This window comes from Vulpes vulpes, chromosome 12 (genome assembly GCF_048418805.1).
Source record: "Vulpes vulpes isolate BD-2025 chromosome 12, VulVul3, whole genome shotgun sequence".
Classification (NCBI taxonomy): domain Eukaryota; kingdom Metazoa; phylum Chordata; class Mammalia; order Carnivora; family Canidae; genus Vulpes; species Vulpes vulpes.
In genome coordinates this window covers 34,031,811-34,051,088 of record NC_132791.1, presented here as the reverse complement: position 1 = coordinate 34,051,088, position 19,278 = coordinate 34,031,811, and the positions used below count along the sequence as shown (strand labels likewise).

At 37.9% G+C, this 19,278-nt stretch overlaps 2 protein-coding genes across 17 annotated transcripts in view; one reads left to right on the top strand and one right to left on the bottom strand.

Annotated features, from left to right (window-relative positions):
- FOCAD (focadhesin) overlaps positions 1-6,752 on the top strand; it is a 371,528-nt gene extending 364,776 nt beyond the window's left edge. For all 15 annotated transcript variants that reach the window (XR_011995526.1, XR_011995525.1, XR_011995524.1 and 12 more), the window contains 3 exons: positions 2,103-2,354; positions 4,387-4,462; positions 6,366-6,752. Coding sequence is in view for 10 of the 15 variants with exons in the window: in XM_072728177.1 (XP_072584278.1) it covers positions 2,103-2,354; positions 4,387-4,462; positions 6,366-6,439 (402 nt within the window). In the remaining 5 variants the exon portion in view is untranslated. The remainder of the gene's footprint in view (positions 1-2,102; positions 2,355-4,386; positions 4,463-6,365) is intronic.
- A 6,027-nt stretch (positions 6,753-12,779) lies between these two features.
- HACD4 (3-hydroxyacyl-CoA dehydratase 4) overlaps positions 12,780-19,278 on the bottom strand; it is a 32,838-nt gene continuing 26,339 nt past the window's right edge. For both annotated transcript variants that reach the window (XM_072728181.1, XM_072728180.1), the window contains exons 6-7: positions 16,207-16,332; positions 12,780-15,320 (exon numbers count right to left, since the gene is read on the bottom strand). In XM_072728181.1, the coding sequence (XP_072584282.1) occupies positions 15,238-15,320; positions 16,207-16,332 (209 nt within the window). In that variant the 3' untranslated portion in view covers positions 12,780-15,237. The remainder of the gene's footprint in view (positions 15,321-16,206; positions 16,333-19,278) is intronic.

Genomic DNA, 19,278 nt, shown 5'->3' with positions numbered 1-19,278 from the left:
TGTAATTACAAAACAGTATGGTACTGGCATGAAAATAGACACATAGATCAATGGAACAGAATAGAAACTCCAACATAAACCCACAATCATAGGTCAATTAATCTGCAACAAAGGAGGCAAGAATATGCAATGGGAAAAAGACAGCCTCTTCAACAAATGGTGTTGGAAAAAGTGCACAGCAACATGCAAAAGAATGAAAATGGTCCGCTTTCTTACACCAAACACAAAATCTCAAAAATGAATTAAGGACCTAAATGTGAGACCTGAAACCATTAAAATCCTACAAGAAAGCACAAGCAGTAATTTCTCTCATGTCAGCCTAGCATCATCTTTCTAGATATGTCTCCTGAGTCAGGGGAAACAAAAGCAGAAATAAACTATTGATTGGGACGACATCAAAATAAAAAGCTTCTGCACAACAAAGGAAACAAGCAAAATTGATGGACAACCTACTGAATGGGAGAACATATTTGTAAATGACATATCTGATAAAAAGGTTAGTGTCCAAAATATATAAAGAACTTCTACAATTCAACACCAAAAAAAAAAAAAAACAATCCAATTAAAAAATGAGCAGAAAACATGAAATGACATTTCTCCAAAGAAGACCCAGATGATTAACAGACACATAAAAAGATTCTCAATATCACTCATCATCAGGAAAATACAGATCAAACCCACAGTGTGATATCACCTCATACCTGCCAGAATGGCTAAAATAAAAACTCAAGAAACAACAAATGTTGGTGAGGATGTGAAGAAAAAGGAACCCTCATGAACTGTTGGCAGGAATGCAAGCTGGTGCAGCTGCTGTGGAGAATGGTATGGAGTGTCCTCAAAAAATTAAAAATAGAACTACCATAATTTATCACTGGGTATTTCCCCAAAGATTTACAAAAACACTAATTTGAAGGGATATATGCACTCCTATGTATATAGCAGCATTATCAACAATAGTCAAAGTATGGAAGCAACCTGAGTATCCATTGATAGATGAATGGAAAAAGAAGAAGTGAGATACACACACACACACACACACACACACACGAATATTATTCAGCCATAAAAAGAATGAAATCTTTGCAGCAACATGGATGGAGCTAGAGAAGATAATGCTAAGCAAAATAAGTCAGTCAGAGAAAGACAAATACCATATGATTCCACTCATATGTGGAATTTAAGAAACAAAACAAACAAAAGGGAATAAAGGAGACAGACTAAAACCAAAACAAACCAAAAAACAAAACCAGACTCGTAATTGTAGACAACAAACCAGATGGCTACCATAGGGGTGGTGGGTGGGGGAATGGGCGAGATAGGTGAAGGGAATTATATTGATGAGCAAATGGGTAATATATGGAATTGTTGAATCACTATATTATATACCCTAAACTAATATTACAGTGGAATTAAATTTTTTTTTAATTCTTGGAATTATAGGTCAGGATCCAGACTTCAGTGAGTCTATGACTGAACATACTGAAAAAATGGTTTTAAAAAATGCCTAATGATTTGTTGTGGCTGACTCACTTATTCCAAGAAAGCTTGTTTTTAGTTTATCTTAATGTTTACATTTCAGCATCAATGGAACAAAACCAAGTGTTTGCCACTCAAATATTTAGATTAAATAATGAGAATAGAAAAATAAAATGCATGTAGGGAGTCATTTGTTAATGTTTGAAATAGAAACAGACTATCAGACCTCTTTTTAAAAATCTGTTTTGGCCACCTAACAACAAATCTGAATATCCCTTTCTATATCACTCCTAATGAATTCTTTTATCTTTTTGAAAACACCAAAGCAGAGGCATATTTGGATCTCAGTATTATTAGGAATGAAATAATGTTTCTCCTGTATTATTAGAGCAATAATAATGAAACTGTTGGGCCTTCTGTCTTGCAAAAGAGGATCCCTGAAACCTTCTGAAGCCCTAAAACATTAATTCATTAAAAGCATGGAAATAGAGTTTGTTGTTCAGTGTGGCTCCTCTTCTGGGACAAAGGGGAGGATGACATTGCATCATCATGATAGAAGCTATGTGTATGAACTTGGTTTGCTCTGAATTGTTAAAACACATGACCTAACTCTATTTCCTTTGTAGGCTTTGGACTTCTTGTTGCTGGTATTTGCAACTGCAGTGGTTACATGGGCGGACCATGGTGCCCCTCTCCTCCTTGGCCTCAGTGCTAGTTGGTTGCCATGGCATCAGGAAAATGGCCCAGCTGGGTCAGCTTCAAGCTTCCTTGGCAGGAGCCCAATGCACAGGGTCGCTCTTCAGGAGGCTCTCACTCTCCTTCCCAGTAGCATGCCTCTTCTGCTGCAAAAAGAGCCATGGAAGGAACAGACCCAGAAGGTGAGGTGAGCAGCCACCTGCCTGCCAGGGAAGGTGGCCATCTTCTCTTGAGCAATTTCTGCTTTAGAATTGAGGTTGGGAGTTAAGTGCAACTGGAATGACCCCACAGGTTTTCATCCTCAGCCCCGAATCTTAGCCAGATACAAAACCTCAGAGAGTGAGGCTCACTGCTGGCCAAAAAACAACAATGGTGACAACAGTGGGAAATTGTTTATGGTAGGAGGTGAGGCAGAGAAGAGCTTATACTTGCAGGCACATGTGTTCTTGATCATGGGGGGGAAAGAATAAGTGAGGCTCTGGGTGCTCAGAACATCATAGTGAGGACAGACAGGCAAGTTCAAGGCTGCAGGATTGCATGACAAGAAGGATACAGTGGTGGTGAGCAAGGCTGGGAATGATCCATCATGCCTGGGAGTAGGTTGGGGAGGTGGGCATCTGGAGCATCCACATTCTCGTAGCACACTGAAGGTTCTGCATAGCTCATTCCATCCTATAGCCACGTTGCTGATCCTGGGGCCCGTCCTGCTCCTGGCATGTGCTAGATGACACTGGGAAATTTGTAAAGGTCATTATCCTAGCCCTTAGCAAAATCCAGACCATAGGAAGCACCTTTTGGTTTTTAATGTCGAGTGTCCCCGGGCTCCTGGCTGTTGTGCGGAGCCTATGAAAACACTGTGCTTTCTGTAGTTCTCATTCCATGGCTCTGAACTGCCTTTAATACAGTTGATTGAAAGATTTTTTTGAATCCCATTCAATGAAAACTGGATTTTTTTTATGAGGTTGAAAGCTTAAAGCTAACTTTTTGTGGCTTACTATTAAAATCTGAACATTAGTCCTTAAAAATATTTCTGAACCATGGACTCACAGGCTAGCCATGCACAACTCCACTAAGCATCTCCATTCAAATGCCTTTGTTTTCTTAAATATTCATATCATCCAAATTTTGTGTTTTCTGTTTCATTTTAAATCAAAGTAAGTTCCAATGTGGTATCCCCTTATGTTTTTTCTGATCTGGGACATCGTGATCACTTTGGACTGCAGTGTAGACATCCTACACCTATTATGTATTTGTAGTTCTTGATTTATTTACATAACAGTAGGATATTATAAAACAAAACTGGGTAAAGAAAATTTTTTTTTAATTTACTCAAAATAGAGAATTAGGAGTATTTTCTATCTTACTCTTTCTTCAAGCCAGTTTCTGTGTCCAAAGTTAAAATACCTAGTACCTATGACTAATGTATGTGTTTTTTTAGTGAGTAGAGATTGGCAACATTTAGACATGAATGAAATTACCCTCTATCTAATTCAGAAACAATTTTGGCTGTACCCTGGGAGATCAAACAGTCAAACTCATGAGTAGTACTGAGTTTCTACCTCATTTGTAGGATTTATTTGCAGTTAACACACTTGGCTCTACCTAGTAAATTATTTTATGCCTTTCCCTTGCATTTCAACTTCCTGTTTCAATTCCACTTGGGCAGAAATTGTTCTCATCTACAGAATATCTTATTTTGGAAATAAGGGCTTATGATGTCAGACATAAGTAAATCCCCTATTTACTACCCATCCCACGAGCCTGGGCCTAGATGTATGCAGAATCAGGCAGCAGGATGCAAAGAAGAAGTGTGAGGCTCTGCAGTCAGATGTACTGAGGTTGAAATCTGGACTCTGCCATTCATTGGGAGTGGACTTGGGCAAGGTGCTCAGTTAACCTCTCTGGTGCTCTCAGTGATGAGAGAGAAAGTTTGTGGCACACAGGAGATTCCCTGGGCCCATATCTACCTCACTGTTAAAATCTATAGCAGGTCTCGGGGCATTTAGCCGGGAAATGAGTTTTAACTTTGCTGGGTCATTGGACTAAATGGGAGCTGTGTCCAACTTCCTTGTCTCTTAGGCCTGGTCCTCTTCTCATCTCTAGTCTGCCAGCCTTGCACAGATATGCATAAATGCAGGCCCAAGCTCCTGACTGCTTTCTTAGTAATAGTGAGACCATGTTCACTGACACTGCTCTTCCTTTTCATCTTCCTAGTTCATTGACTGGCTCTTCAGCATCATGGAAAGCCCTAAAGAAGTCCTCTCAGCAAAATCCAGGGATCTTTTAAAAGGTATTACTTCCATACTACATGCCCAATATAGGTGAAAGCCATCCATGATTGTCTTTGCTACAGAAACAGCATTCTAGTGTATATTGGCTCCTGAAAGGGCTCATCTGAATTTAGTCTAGAGAAGTAATCTAGAGCTGTCATCATGTGGCATTTTGAAGTAGAATGTGGATTTAAGAAGAGTTCTATGCCTTTAAATTTAACTTTTATTTAAATAGCTTTTAAATGTTTAATTATGATGGCAACCTATTACTTTAATTAAGGTTTAGAAAATTCAGGAAAGAGCAGAGAGGAATCCAGAGTCCCCTTGCCCAATGGCAATTTTGATATTTTTTCCCTAAGAAGTTTTGGCCTCCTCTGCATATAAGCATTGTTCTAATGTATTTATAATTATTAAGCAACTAAAAAAATACACAGAGACACTTTGAGCACTGCCTTTATTTAAAATTTATTTTTAAAGCATTTTAACCTATTCCTATATTGCCTTCATTAATAGTATTTATAATAGCTGCATAGTATTTTGCCAAGGGAATTGGACATTACCTATGCTTTTAGGCATTTAAGTAGTTTTTGTATTTTTTACACTTCTTTGTTGATTTGTTGAACTGTAAGAACCACAATCATAAATATGTGAAAATTAGGTACATTATTTTACTCAAATCTGAGAAGCCTTTTGGGCATTGGTTCTGTGGCCTGAGACAGCTTATACTGTCATCTGTCTCTCAGGATGTGGGGATCTGGTCCAACCAATGGCTGCTGTTGCAGTGGCCTCTAACATGCTATAAGATATTGCACTAGAAAGATACTACACTTGGGAAAATCACCTGCTGCCCTGCACTTATGATAATTTAGCTGGCCAGCCTACAGTCTTAGTATGACCATATTTTAATCTAAGTATGGTATACTTTGTTGGTTGCCAAACAAGTAAGAATTGATCTGATCCTTTTTCTTACCCCCAACATACTCGAAGGGCATGTATAGGTAAGTGGATTGAGATCAAGCACAGAACTTCACTGAGCATAGGGACAGTAGTCTGACATGTTTACTTGATCTGTCCCTAGAGACTTGCTAGGATTTCCTTCATTTGTTAGCCTCAGGGAGTTTGAACTCATTTTTGATGGCCATGGGTCTGTTTTAGGTCATGAAAGTAGGAAATAACTTGATACTGATGAAGAAAATTTGGGTCAAGGAGGTACATGTTCACTTAAGGGCTTATTAGAGTCTAACTGGCTTACCTACATTTCCTCACTATTACATTTTAAATAACATCTCAATATATTTATATTAATATCCTAAAATAAGATCTATAATAAGTGACCCAGAGGAATTACACAGAACTGCCCTACTTTAAATTGATCCCTGAAGGACCTGTGAAGAATAAGAAAAGGTATGGACTTGTGAGCACATAGTCAAATGCAGATTAGCACAGCCATGCCTGCTCCATTGAGCATGTGGACCTAACTTCATCACAGGACCAGGTTTTTATTTTGTTTATCTTTTAACTAAACATCTAATGGAAAAAGTTCTATTCATGTAGAAAAGTCCAAAAATCATATGTAGCTTTCTTATAGAGGGAAGGAATATAACCTATTTAACCATCACTCCGTTGAAGGAAAAAAAAAAAACAGCATCCCAGAAGTCAATTATTGTTATACTCTGTAGAATCTCCTGTTAACTGTTTGAAGAATAACCTAACAACACGAAAAACACCCTTTCTCCTAGATTTTTATTAATAGTTTTCTACTATTAAAATTCTGCCTAAGGCTTGATGGGTATTCTTAGTCTTGATGATGGGCCAAGGAAGAAAAAACCAAGTTCTGTTCTGACACATTTTCAATCTAAATGACCTCTTCAAATGCAGTTTCACTAGATGGAACAGTATATTTTACTTGTTTTGTTCCCTTAGCCACCCTGTTGTCCTTAAGAGTCCTCCCAGAGTTTAAGAAGAAAGCTGTATGGACCAGAGCATATGGTTGGTGAAGGTTTGTGATAGCAGCAGCCTCAGCTGGATGAGGACAACCATAGAAATGGAAGAAGTGTTTCAGAACTCACGTCTGGGATTGCCGAGACACGATGCAGAGAATTAAGTGGCAGGAAAACAGGTGGATACAATAACTGGCAGCTTGACATGTGCATGCAGAGAGAAGGGGTGTTGCTTCGGTGCCCAGGCAGTGGAGACTGAAAGAACTTGAATTATTTTTTATTTGGCTGGAGTTTAATCTGAAGATTTTCTTTGTGACAATTTGACTCCATTATCTCTTCCCCATAAATTCTAGTAAAATAATCTTGTGAATTTCGTGCACGATACTTATTTGTTTTAAGGCACGGGGGTTTGCCAGCAAAACCAAATGGTTGTGGTGACAGTGGCATCATGATCGATTTCCCATGAATTCTCTAGAGGATATTCGTTGACTCAGTGTTTTCTTATTCTTATAGATAAAACACTGTCTTGGAATGGCTGCCTGCATTGAATAATAAGCATGGCGTGTGTGTTGAACATTAGCTGTATCAGATTCATTAGTGGTGGCTAGAATTTTCTTATGCTTGAGACTCTTGAATATAATTGAAAGTTACCCAATTCAAAAAAGCTTCAACCAAGGAAGAGGATATTAGCTCACAAACCAAGAAGTTCAAGAGTAGATCTGATTAGTCAGCTGCATCCAGTGAGTCAAACAATGCCATTTATATTGGCATTTCTTATTTCGTTTCTATAGACGGGATCACCCCACATAAGTTGGTAAGATGGCTACCAGAAAACTCAAAGGGGAGGAAAGGTGTCTTTGCTCATGGGTATGTCAGAAGCAATATGGAGAAGACTCTGGTTCTGCTTGGGTCACACTGAACAACTAAATCTGGGCCTTGGGAGTTGGGGTTCTCTAATTCACCAGGCCTGGGTCATATGTGAACTGGGTTTCCTTGAGGAGAAAGATGGATGGAATGCTGGGCAAATATCTCCTTGAAAGAACAATGTGTTTATAAGTACACATCTCTATCTTAAGCAGTGGCCTAATCACAAATAAATGAAGTAATGTGACAGTGTCCTCAAGGATAGGATTTTACTCAAGGCTTGAGAATCAGCCAGCATTTGATCTGTTTCCTACTTATTTTTCCTTCATGCAGGCATTAATCAGGGTTGGCTTTAACCAATATGAATGTACTGATGGGTATGTATATGGGTATCCATATATATATACATGGATATATATATCTATACATAGATATATATATATATATATACCTGGGGGAAAAAGTGCCACTGGAGTAATATGCCCTGTGCCACGATGCCATGGCAATGCCTGGTACTTAAAAGCACTATAGAACCTTACTATTATTCCTGTGTGACATGTACATTCATATTGTCACCAAGTGAACCTACTTCCCAGTTAGGTTAAAAATAGCTCTACTAATTCTGTTTTCCAAATATATGAATTGACAAATATATAATTCCAGGGTTCAAATACTTGTGATTCACTGTGTAATTCACATTCTGTTCTTTCTTTTGGCTCTAACTTCAATATGGCACTAGATGCTTTACAGAAAAGGGGAAGGAAAGGCAAGCTTTCAGGTAGTATTCACCTGCAATGCCAACATTTTTTTTAAAAGGATTTATTTATTCATGAGAGACACACAGAGAGAGAGGCAGAGACACACACAGGCAGAGGGAGAAGCAGGCTCCATGCAGGGAGCCCGACATGGGACTCGATTCTGGGACTCCAGGATTACGCCCTAGGCTGAAGACAGGCAGTAAATCGCTGAGCCACCCAGGGATCCCGCCAACACGTCTTATTATTACTTCCTTAGAGGCCAGGCCAGAGGGGAATGAATTTGAAAGAAGCTGAAACTGTTACGTTAGAAGCCACCTTCTCTTTCCTTCCCACTGCATACACTTCCTTTTACTTCCTACCAATTAGGGATTGAAATTCATCTAACATTTATTGTTAGGTGCCAGACTGTAAGTTCACTAAAATTTTCACTTCTATTATTTCATTTCTACAAGACTGGGAAGAAGCATTTTCTATTTTAATATGGAGAAAATACATCAAATAAGAGGCAGGGCTACACCTAGAATACCAAGACCCTAAAACCCCAGATTCAGTGCTCTTTTTACTGCATCTGGGCATTAGGGCTCACTCTAAGATGAAAACTCCTATTAAGGATAAAGCCTCATTCATACTGAATACAGATTGCTGTCATCAGATAAAAGAAATAACCCTGAAGCATAGGGCACATAGTCAATAATATTGAAATAACTGTGGTGGCAGTGACTACACTTACCGTGGTGCACATTGCATAATGTATAGAATTGACAAACATCTGTATTGTACATCTGAAACGAATATAATAACGTACATTGACAAAAACAAAAATTAGAAAAGGACAGTACCGCATGTTAAAAAGCTGCTGGAACTGGAAAGTTTAGGAGTTGTAGTATAAAGGAACAGGTCTTGGGTTGAAGGACTTTAAATTCTGGGCCAGCTTGCAAAAGTGGCTAGCAATCAATCAAGAAGGGGGAAGTGGGCACTGAAGAGTGTGTCTGCACTTCCGCCGAGTTTGGCAGGCAGAGCTTGCTAGTGCTGGAGGAAGGAATGAAGCATTAGCTCAGTGTTCTAAACCCAGCCTGCCCTTTTCTCCTCAAACTAGTTTCTTCTCATGCAAACTTTGTCCCTGCTCCTGCCCCTGACAAGAAAACAGAAGAGTACAAAAACGAGGAAATAAAATATATCTGTATCCTTTCTTCCTAGCCCTGGCCCCATGCCTGTTTTTGGTTTTGGTGGTCTTGAGCTTAAGATATGTAGGATTTTCCTGTTCATGGTAACATCTAAAGAATCAAAAATGTAAGATTCTAGGAGCACCCAGGTGGCTCAGTTGGTTAAGCGACCAACTCTTGATTTTGGCTCAGGTCATGATCTCTGGGTAATGAGATCCAGCCCCATGCAGGGCTCTGCGCTGGGCTTTCAGCCCTGAGATTTTCTCTCTCCCCCTTTCCCTCTACCCCTCCTATTTGCTCGCTTGCTTGTGCTCTCAAAAATTCTTAATTTGAAAACCTAAAGTTTCTTAAATCTAAACATTCTAAGATACAGGTCACTGGCATAATATTCTCTTGGTTACCTGTATGACCTCAGGTCAGAATTAACTTATTCCCTCAGGAGGGCTCACCTGATTCTCTAGAAACCAGAAGTCTCTGCCTTTTTAGAATATTCCACACTATGTATGGAAATGCTTCCTTCACAAGTCATCTTCGGTTGGATTTTGAAATCACAAGTTGCCAAGACAAAACAGCATGCTGGGATATAGTCACAAATGAATTGTGTGGGGTTAAAGCCTTATTAGGCATCTCAGAACACTGACTCTTGATTTGAAAAGTGCATTTAGAACAGGTAGATGTTGGGATCCATGCAGGTGCCTCAAATTCTTTGTATTTTATCATGTAGTGACTCCACGGTAACTAACTATAACCTCTTTTGAGGCTAATCGTCAGAAGTTCTCCAAAATGATTTTAATCAAAGATAGTGATACTATATTTATAAAAGGAATAAGACTTAGGGACTCAACTACTATCTTGAAAGAACTTAGTAACTTTGAAAATAAGCAGTTTTAAACTTTTGGTAAACATTTTCATAAATTACTGTTTGAGAAGGGCAATCAGATCCTTTGGTTAGGAGGATGGGGTCTTCACTGAAGCCAGGCTATAGGCTAGGCCTTCGGTGAGTCTGTATCTCTGCCCCACCAAGCCTATTGCTAGCTGCAGGCATTTCGGATGGAACCAGGGGGACAGAATGTTGCTGGAACAATGCATGTGCTTCATCTCACCACCACAGAAAAAGACATCAAGGTGTCATCTTCATGTATAAACGTGTATCATCATTGCTCTGGTCCTGGATGAGGTAATATACTTTCATATTTTCTGGAAGGAAACACTTTATTCTGATCTTAAACTCTAAAGTCTCCTCTTTTTAAGTGTGTGATGTCTGTAGTAATTATGAAGTTGTGTGTGTGCATGTAACGTGGTAAATCTTCATAAACAGTATGGTATTCTGTAAAACTGTCACTTAGATTGTCTGATAATTGTCAAACATAAGGAACCTGTGAAATAATTTCTAGCTAAATTATTGGATATGAAACTAAGAATGACAGAGAGGACTCCCTGACTTTGGTTTTATTTCCTGGATAAAAGGAATAACTTCCCTCACAAAGTAGTTTTGAGGATAAAAGGATACAAAAATATGCTTCATAAATTCTAAAACGTAATAGAAATGTTACCACTTTTATGTTTCACTGAAAATAGCTCTAATGGTTGACAATGTGAAGTGTTGGGACTTGGGAAGATAATGGAAAGTTAAATTGTTCTCCTTAAAACATTCTAAAAGCAAGTAGCACAGTAAGAAAGGGTACTTAATAGAAGTTAAAAAAAAAAAAAAAAAACTTTTCGTGTCTTCTAACCATGAAGTGCCCTTTGAGAGTAATCAAATAGAATTGAAACATCACCTGATTAACCTGATAGATTTCTTTTTAAAAACATGTCTTTTTCTCGATATACTGTCAGTAATCAATAAAGTCAGAGCTGCACAAACAATTACGTGTGGACAGTGTGCCACCCTCTGAGGTTCTGGGGTACAAAGTGAACAAGGCATGACATTCCTGCCTTCATGGAACTTATATTCAGAAAATAGAAATCTGTAAACTCATCCTATATATTTTTTTCCATCATATAATTTTTAAGCATCGAGGCAACATGTCACAAATTTCCTACTTCTGTATAGCTCTTTGTCACTTAAAAAGGTTTACTTTACCATCCTGCATTTGTTCTTTACAACAGTGTTGGGCAGTTAAAGAGAACTCAGGGAGCCATTCGCTTAATAAACATTGGAACTGGATTTCAGATCAAACCCACTGTTCTTACTCCCAGGTCATGTTTCTCTCTCACAGGACCATGTGGCTCAGCTGAATACCACAAAGTAAGGACACAGTGGATATCTACATTTATTTGATGAATTAAGGCATGTTCTTACTAGTTGTTTTTCATATGGAATCAACAGTTACCTTTATTTAAGAGGAGATTTTAAACTCTAGCTACCCTTAGCAAAGATAAACTAATTCCTGTTGAACATCTATGAAGACTAAACGTAAAATAAATGCCATAATCTCAGTTCTAAAAACAGAACTATATTGTATGATGGCTTTTATGTAAGTTCTTATTAACAGTTTTCTGTCCAAGACTGGAAATACTTTAGACTCACACTATAGTGTGCAAGAGGTGCATTTGAGGAGCCTGGGAAAATGCAGGTTCTTGGGTTCCAGTGGAACCCATGAATCTGTGTCCTAGGTGGCACCCTGATAGTTCTATGATTGTTGCTCCATGGAATATACTTTGAAAAAGGACCCTGGAACACAGCACCATATCAAAGTTAACATAGCAAGTAGACATGGAAGTAGAAAGTAAAAATTACCCGAACAAGGGAAAACATTATGTTTACAAAGGAAAAATAAATGAGAAGATGATGTTGAGGGAAAAGGAGATGATTTTTAGCATATATTCATTTTAAATCACTTTACTACTTCAGCATCATAAAATGTAACTGTTTTCTTTGTTCATAAATAAATATTCTTTGCAGAAACATTTGGATATTCATGTTATAGCTACGCTTTTTTTTTTTTTTTTTTGAGAAAGTGAGCGAGTGAGAGCATAAGCTGGGGGAGAGGCAGAGAGAGAGGGAGAAGCAGACTCCACTGAGCAGCCCAATGCAGGGCTCGATCTCAGAACCCTGGGATCATGACCTGAGCTGAAGGCAGGCGCTTAACTGACTGAGCCACCCAGTTGCCCCTCTGCATCATCTTTTGAAAGAAATACAAATTCTTATAGGTGAAAACTCGCTTAAGGTAGGCAGAATAAGGTATACTAAAAATAGCTTCTTTTAGGGACTTCAGTGAGATGTACATTCTTTAGTAATAAATGTGTGTTTAAAGGAAGCCTGTGGGCAGCCTCAGTGGCTCAGCGGTTTAGCGCCGCCTTCAGCCCAGGGCCTGATCCTGGAGATCCGGGATCCAGTACCACGTCGGGCTCCCTGCAGGGAACCTGCTTCTCCCTCTGCCTGTGTCTCTGCCGCTCCCTCTCTCTCTCTCCCTCTGTGTGTGTGTGTGTGTGTGTGTGTGTGTGTGTGTCTCACGAATGGATGAATAAAATCTTAAAAAAAAAAAAAAAAAAAAGGAAGCCTGTTACAGTTTTATAATTTTGTTCCTACACTGTGCCCGGCACCCTACAACATAAGTGTTTCCTGAATGAACGCAAACAGGTATGCAGCAATGAAGAATCCTCTCATCCTAACATTAACCTATTTATTGACCAAAAATGTAAGACAAGGATAAGCGCAATTTTTGAAAAGCATACTGGAGGAAAATAAAATGCATTAATATGGAATGGATACTTTTGGAAGAAGTGTTACTGCTTTTCAACTACTTTGATAAAAAGCCCAGGCATTTTGATAATACTGTAGTATCTGTTGTATTTTTTTTAGGTAGACTTTCGCTGAGTAATAAGTTCTTCAAAGAAATTTTCATTCAGGGCAGTTTTACACCCCCATCACTCCACCCTCTTTTTTTTTTTTTAAGAGGCAGGGGCAGTGGAAGAGGGAGAGAGAAACTTAAGCAGGCTCCATACCCAGCATGGAGCCTGATCTCACAACTGCAAGATCATGACCTGAACTGAAATCAAGAGCTGGATGCTGAACCAACTGTGCCACCCAGGTGCCCCAGGAAAGATCATTTTAAAAGTTATGTTTTCTGTTTTTAAAATATCTAATAGTTTCCCAATTTCACCTGTATTTTTAGATTTGAGAAACTAAGGCTGTGACAGTACTGGACAAAATAAAATTGAGATTTGATGGACAGTTAAAATAGCCAAAGAAATCAACTTTGCAATACGGGTAATATCCAATTAACTAGGTAGATGTTTACTGTCTAGTTTTTCAAATCGGGGAGCATGAACTTGAGTGGAAGAGAAAGTCCATCCTTATTTCCACCAACCTCTAATGAAATTATGAATACAGCAGCCAACCACAATAATGTTAACAGTTTTGACTGTCACCAAAGGAATCAGAGATCTTTGTTACAATTGTTGCAGAGACCTGAAATTACTATCAATCCATCATTATAAACTGGTTCTTTTTAGTCTTCAAGTAGGCTGGTTAAGGTAATTTGGCTTAAAAAATAAAGTATTATTTAATAATAAAATTTTAATTTCTTATAATGACCTGATAAGATATCATTTAATTCTTACTCTGCCACATTAGTGATTCTAGATGTGTAGAGTACTTTAGCAATCTAAATAGCTGTATTTATTGAGAGGAAGCTTGGCTGAGTCACACCTAAAGTTTGCAAAGGGATTCTGTTCTAAAGTTTTCAGTATTTTTTTTAAATTTAGAAGTAAAATAAGCAAGTTTAAAAACAAAATGTAGGGCAGCCCGGGTGGTTCAGTGGTTTAGCGCCACCTTCAGCCTAGGGCCTGATCCTAGAGACCACATTGGGCTCCCTGCATGGAGCCTGCTTCTCCTTTGCCTGTGTCTCTGCCTCTCTCTCTCTCTCGAATAAATAAATAAAATCTTAAAAAAAAATAAAAACAAAATGTAGCTTTTTAGGAAGACTGATTTATTTTTAAAAATTGTGTTTGAGGGGGAGGGGCAGAGGGAGATAAGAAGACACCCTCCCCTCCCCCCACTGAGCAGAGAGCCTGACTCGCAGCTTGAACTCACAACCCTAGACCACAACCTGAGCCAAAACCAAGAATCAGATACTTAACTGACTAAACCACCTAGGTGCCCCAAAATGTAGCTTTTTAAAAGGGTAATTTTAATATTTAAAATTCTAGAAAGGATATTAAATTTACAAAGATGCCAATTATCTTTATTAATCATTTCTTACCAATTTTTTTATAACTACATTTTTGCTACCTGATATTTACATCATAAAATATTTAGTACCCTTTTTACATAGTTACTAGATAATATTCTAGAGTTCTTTCAAGAAAAGTGAATTATATACCAATGGTACAGAAATGATGGTATTAGTCAATTATTCACATACATTTTAGTTGTTCAAAGAAAAGTTTTCAAAACTAAGTGATGACTTAAGACATAGATTAGTGATAATTCAGTAATAATCTGAAACATCACAAATTTAATTGTCTTGCCTCCTTTAAAATAATTTATTATAGTTTTTTACCTTTTGTCTGTCTGTAAGGTAAGTATATGGCCCAATTGTTTTCTCCCCAGAAAAGGAATATGGGATGTTATTTATTTACCGAAGATCTAGTCTGTCTTCATTGGCTTCCTCTTTTAAGGCATCGGAGTACAAATAACTTGTGTAATATCAAGAATACTCTTTCAGGGTTTGGAAAATATATCATTTTCTAAGTGTGTCTAATGTAAGATGGTTGGGAACTCCAAAATGAAAAGAAATAGATATAGATAAATATAATTCAAGCTAACAACTTTGGTTTCTCAATTTAATGGAATCCATTCCAGTTAATGATTTCTCATTACCTTACAGGAAAATAAATTTAACCTATATCAAATCCACAGCTTTGGTGAAGTAGGTTGTGCAGAATATGTGTTTGGAAAATAATGTGAGGATAACAGACTGCTGGGCTTTGTCTCAAGGAGAACAATTATGTCATGGATTTGTGTCAAGTACCAGGTATTTTTCCCACAGAATGTTTCCTGTGTTGTCTGTTGCAGCTGAATCCACAAGCCTTTTTTTCTTATGTCACATCGGAATGCTGTGCTTCACATTTTCTTCTTTTTCATGGGACAGACTCTGAGAACGTCTCTTCTTTCTGAGTAAAGATGGCTGTAGGTATAATACATTCCTGACATAGAGAAGGAAGAGTCAGAAGTGAGGCTGATTAACCATTTCTCTGGAAGGAACCATGGTTTTAAAATATAGTCAGAGTGCTGTTTGGAGCCTACGGACAAGACACTTGCAAGGGAGACTCAAAGAAGGAACACTTAAAACAAGGGCCCAGAAAGGGAAATAACACAAACTCCTGTAACATCCTATTTTGTTGAAGCAAGAAGTTAATTTTTCCCTTTCTTTAGGGCAGCTCTCTCTACTACCCCTGAAGTTTCACATCTGTCGGCTCCTTCATGCATTGTTTTTATGTGTCTGATAATGACTACCTCTAGAACAACTATCTTGGGGATTTGTGAAGGTTAGAGCTGCAGAAAGTGAAATGTAATCATGGACGTCCTTTGCCAATTAAATTTTCTTAACTCTAAGTTTTTGTTCCACACAGTCTTCTTATGTTTTTAGCACCTACTCCCACTTGCCTGCTGGGAAATGCTAGCACATGAAACCAAACAAGCAGGAAACAAAATTGATATAAATGGGAAAACCAGAAATGGCCAAGCCTGCTTAGTTTGACATCTGTGTTTTCACCATAGATCCCTGAATCCATGGTCAAATGTCCACATTTCCTAAACAATGCAGGCATATTGCCTGCTAGTGAAATTGTTCTTGTTTATACAGTGAAACAGTGGTATATTTGATCTTGTGATACCCTGAAAAGGGTATCATAACTTGTAGGTAACCATACACTTGTAGGTTACTAGAACACAAGTTCTAGTTCATCATGCTGGACTCCCTCTTCGGTTTCTCCCGTGTTCATGGCCCTTTCTGTTAAAGGACAGAATAGCACAAGCCAGAAAGCACAGGAAGAATGCAAAACCAAAAAATAAAACAAAAGAGCCACTTACCTATGAAGAGCATCATGAGATAGATTTTCAGCACATACGGGAAATAGATGGATAAGTCGAAGGGCAGCTTTGTGGAATAAGTGCCAAATGATTCAAAATAAGGCAGTGACTGATAGATGGCAAATGCTGTTTAAAAAACAAGGAAGGAATTGTGAACATTTCCCCTAATAATGCTACAGGTGTGTATACACATGAATATCTATGTAGTGGAAGGATATTTTGAATTTTTTTTTTAATTTTTATTTATTTATGATAGCCACAGAGAGAGAGAGAGAGAGAGAGAGGCAGAGACACAGGCAGAGGAAGAAGCAGGCTCCATGCACTGGGAGCCCGACGTGGGATTCGATCCTGGGTCTTCAGGATCGCGCCCTGGGCCAAAGGCAGGCGCCAAACCGCTGCACCACCCAGGGATCCCTATTTTGAATTTTATAATGATAGTTGTGACAGTTGCTGAATCCTTTAGCTAAAGATACATTATGGTATAGGAATAGGACTGATTCAACTCACAAGGCCATTACAGCAGTGTGACTTGTTGAACTTTGGTCCATTTTATACTTGGTTATGCCTACAGAGAAATCATTTATAATGTTTTTTAAAATGATATCCCCCCAATACTTGTTCCCTTAGCCATAAAAAGGGATGGATAGACAAATCAACTTTAAAAATGCTGCCCATAGTTTCTTCTTGGAATTTCAAAACACATATTAGTAGAGATTCTGAAAAGTTCTGCAATAAAGAAATTGGTTTTACCCAACACTTCCTCAGCTTAACTGGCTTTGGAGGAGCTCCATCCTTCCTCCTCACCCACTAGTAGAACTTAAAAGAATTCTGAGAAACTCTGAGACAAACGGTGCCCAAAATATTTTGAGGAAGGAGGCTGGTGTTGGATAAGATATGGATATTCAGGGAGTCAGGGGAAGATAGTGAAGTAGGAGGATCCTACCTCATTCCATGGACACACCAAGATAACAACTACATCTAGACAACTCTGAAAACAACCTAAAGACCGAGAAGGCACATAGAAAAGGGCAGGAGGGGTGGAGATGTGGTGGGCAACCAAAACCTTGATGAGACTACCACAAATAGAACGGACACCACAAGCAGGGAGAAAGAATGGGATCACACTCCATGCCAGAGATTCCTGGCACTGGGAACATGGGTCTCTATAACATCTGGCTTTGAAAAACAGTGGTGCTTTTCTAAGGGAAACTTAAAAATCAGTAGGATACAAGGTTGGTAGAAGGAAGGCAATTATAAGGGTCAGAGCAGAAGTAAATAGAGACTACAAAAAAATAAAAACCCAAAGCCAAAAATAATAGAAAAGATCAGTGAAACCAAGAACTGGTTCTTAGAAAAGATAAACAAGGAGAGGACCAAAATAAAATCAAGAACGACAGAAATAATAACTGACCCACAGAAATACAAAGCATTATAAGACTGCTATGGAAATTTATATGCCAATAAGTCAGACAACTTCAAATAGATAAATTCATAGATACATACATCTTTCCAAAATTGAATCAGGACAAAATAGAAAATCTGAATAGAACAATTATTAATAATAATAATTATTGATATTATTGATATAATTGATAATTTTAAAAAATCCCAACAAACAAAAATTTAGGACCAGATGGATTCGAGTTTATATCTATTCATGTCAATCTATTGCAAAAAATACAAGAGGAAGGGAAGCTTCCAAATACATTCTATGAGGTTAACAATATCCTGATATCAAAACCAAAGATGCTACCTCCTGCCTCCCAAAAATACAAGTTATCATCCCTAATGAACATAGATGCAAAAATCCTCAACAAATTAGCAAACTACATTCAGTAAATACATGAAAAGGATCATTTACCATGATTAAATGGGATTAACTATGTGGATGCAAGGATGGTTTAATATTTGCAAATCGACCAATGTGATACACCTTTCAACAAAATAAAGGATAAAAATCATGATCAATAGATTAAGGAAAAGCATTGACAAAGTTCAGCATCTGTTCATGATAAAAACAAAGTGGGTTTAGAGGGAACATTCCTCAACATATTAAAGCTATATATATATATATAAAAGCCCAAAGCTAACATTATACTCAATGATAAAAATCTGAGAGCTTTTCCTGTAAGACCAGGAACAAGATGTCTATTCTTGCCACTTAATTCAGCATACTACTAGAAGGCCTAGCTGCATTAATCAGACAAGAAAAGGAAATAAGAGGCATCCAAATTGGCAAAGAATAAGTTAAACTCACTGCACAAGACCTGATATTATACATAAAGATCCTACAGATGACACCAAAAAACATTAGAAGTAACAAATTCAGTAAAGTTGTAGGATACAAAATTAATGCATGGAAATCAGTTGCATTTCTATAGACTAATAACAAGGTAGCAGAGAAATTAAGAAAGCAATCACATTAGCAATTGCACCAAAAAGAATAAAATACCTAGGAATAAATTTAACCAAGGAGGTGAATGACCTATACTCTGAAAACTATAAGACACTGATAAAAGAAACTGAAGATAACACAAATGGAAAGATATACCATGCTCATGAATTGGAAGAGTATTAAAATGTCCGTACTATGCAAAGCAAACTACAGATTCAGTGCAATCCCTACCAAAAAACCAATTCAGTTAGTTAAGCCTCCAACTCTTGATCTCAGCTAAGGTCTTAATCTCAGGATCATGAGTTCAAGCCCTTCATTAGGCTCCACATGGGCATGGAACCTACTTAAAAAGAAAAAAAAAAAAAAGACCTAAAGATCACCGGAACAGAATAGAGCACCAAGAGGTACACCCATGCCTCTTTGGTCAACCATGACAAAGAAGGTAATAATTACAATGGAGAATAGACAGTCTTTTCAATAAAGACTGAAGAGCCACATTCAAAAGAATGAAACTGCACCCCTTTTTTAATATCATACATAAAAATAAACTCAAAATGTATTAAAGATATAAATGTGAAGCCTGAAACCATAAAACTCCTAGAAGAAAACAGGCAGTATACTCTTGGATATTTCCCTTAGCAACAGATATGTGGATATGTTTCCTCAGACAAGGGAAA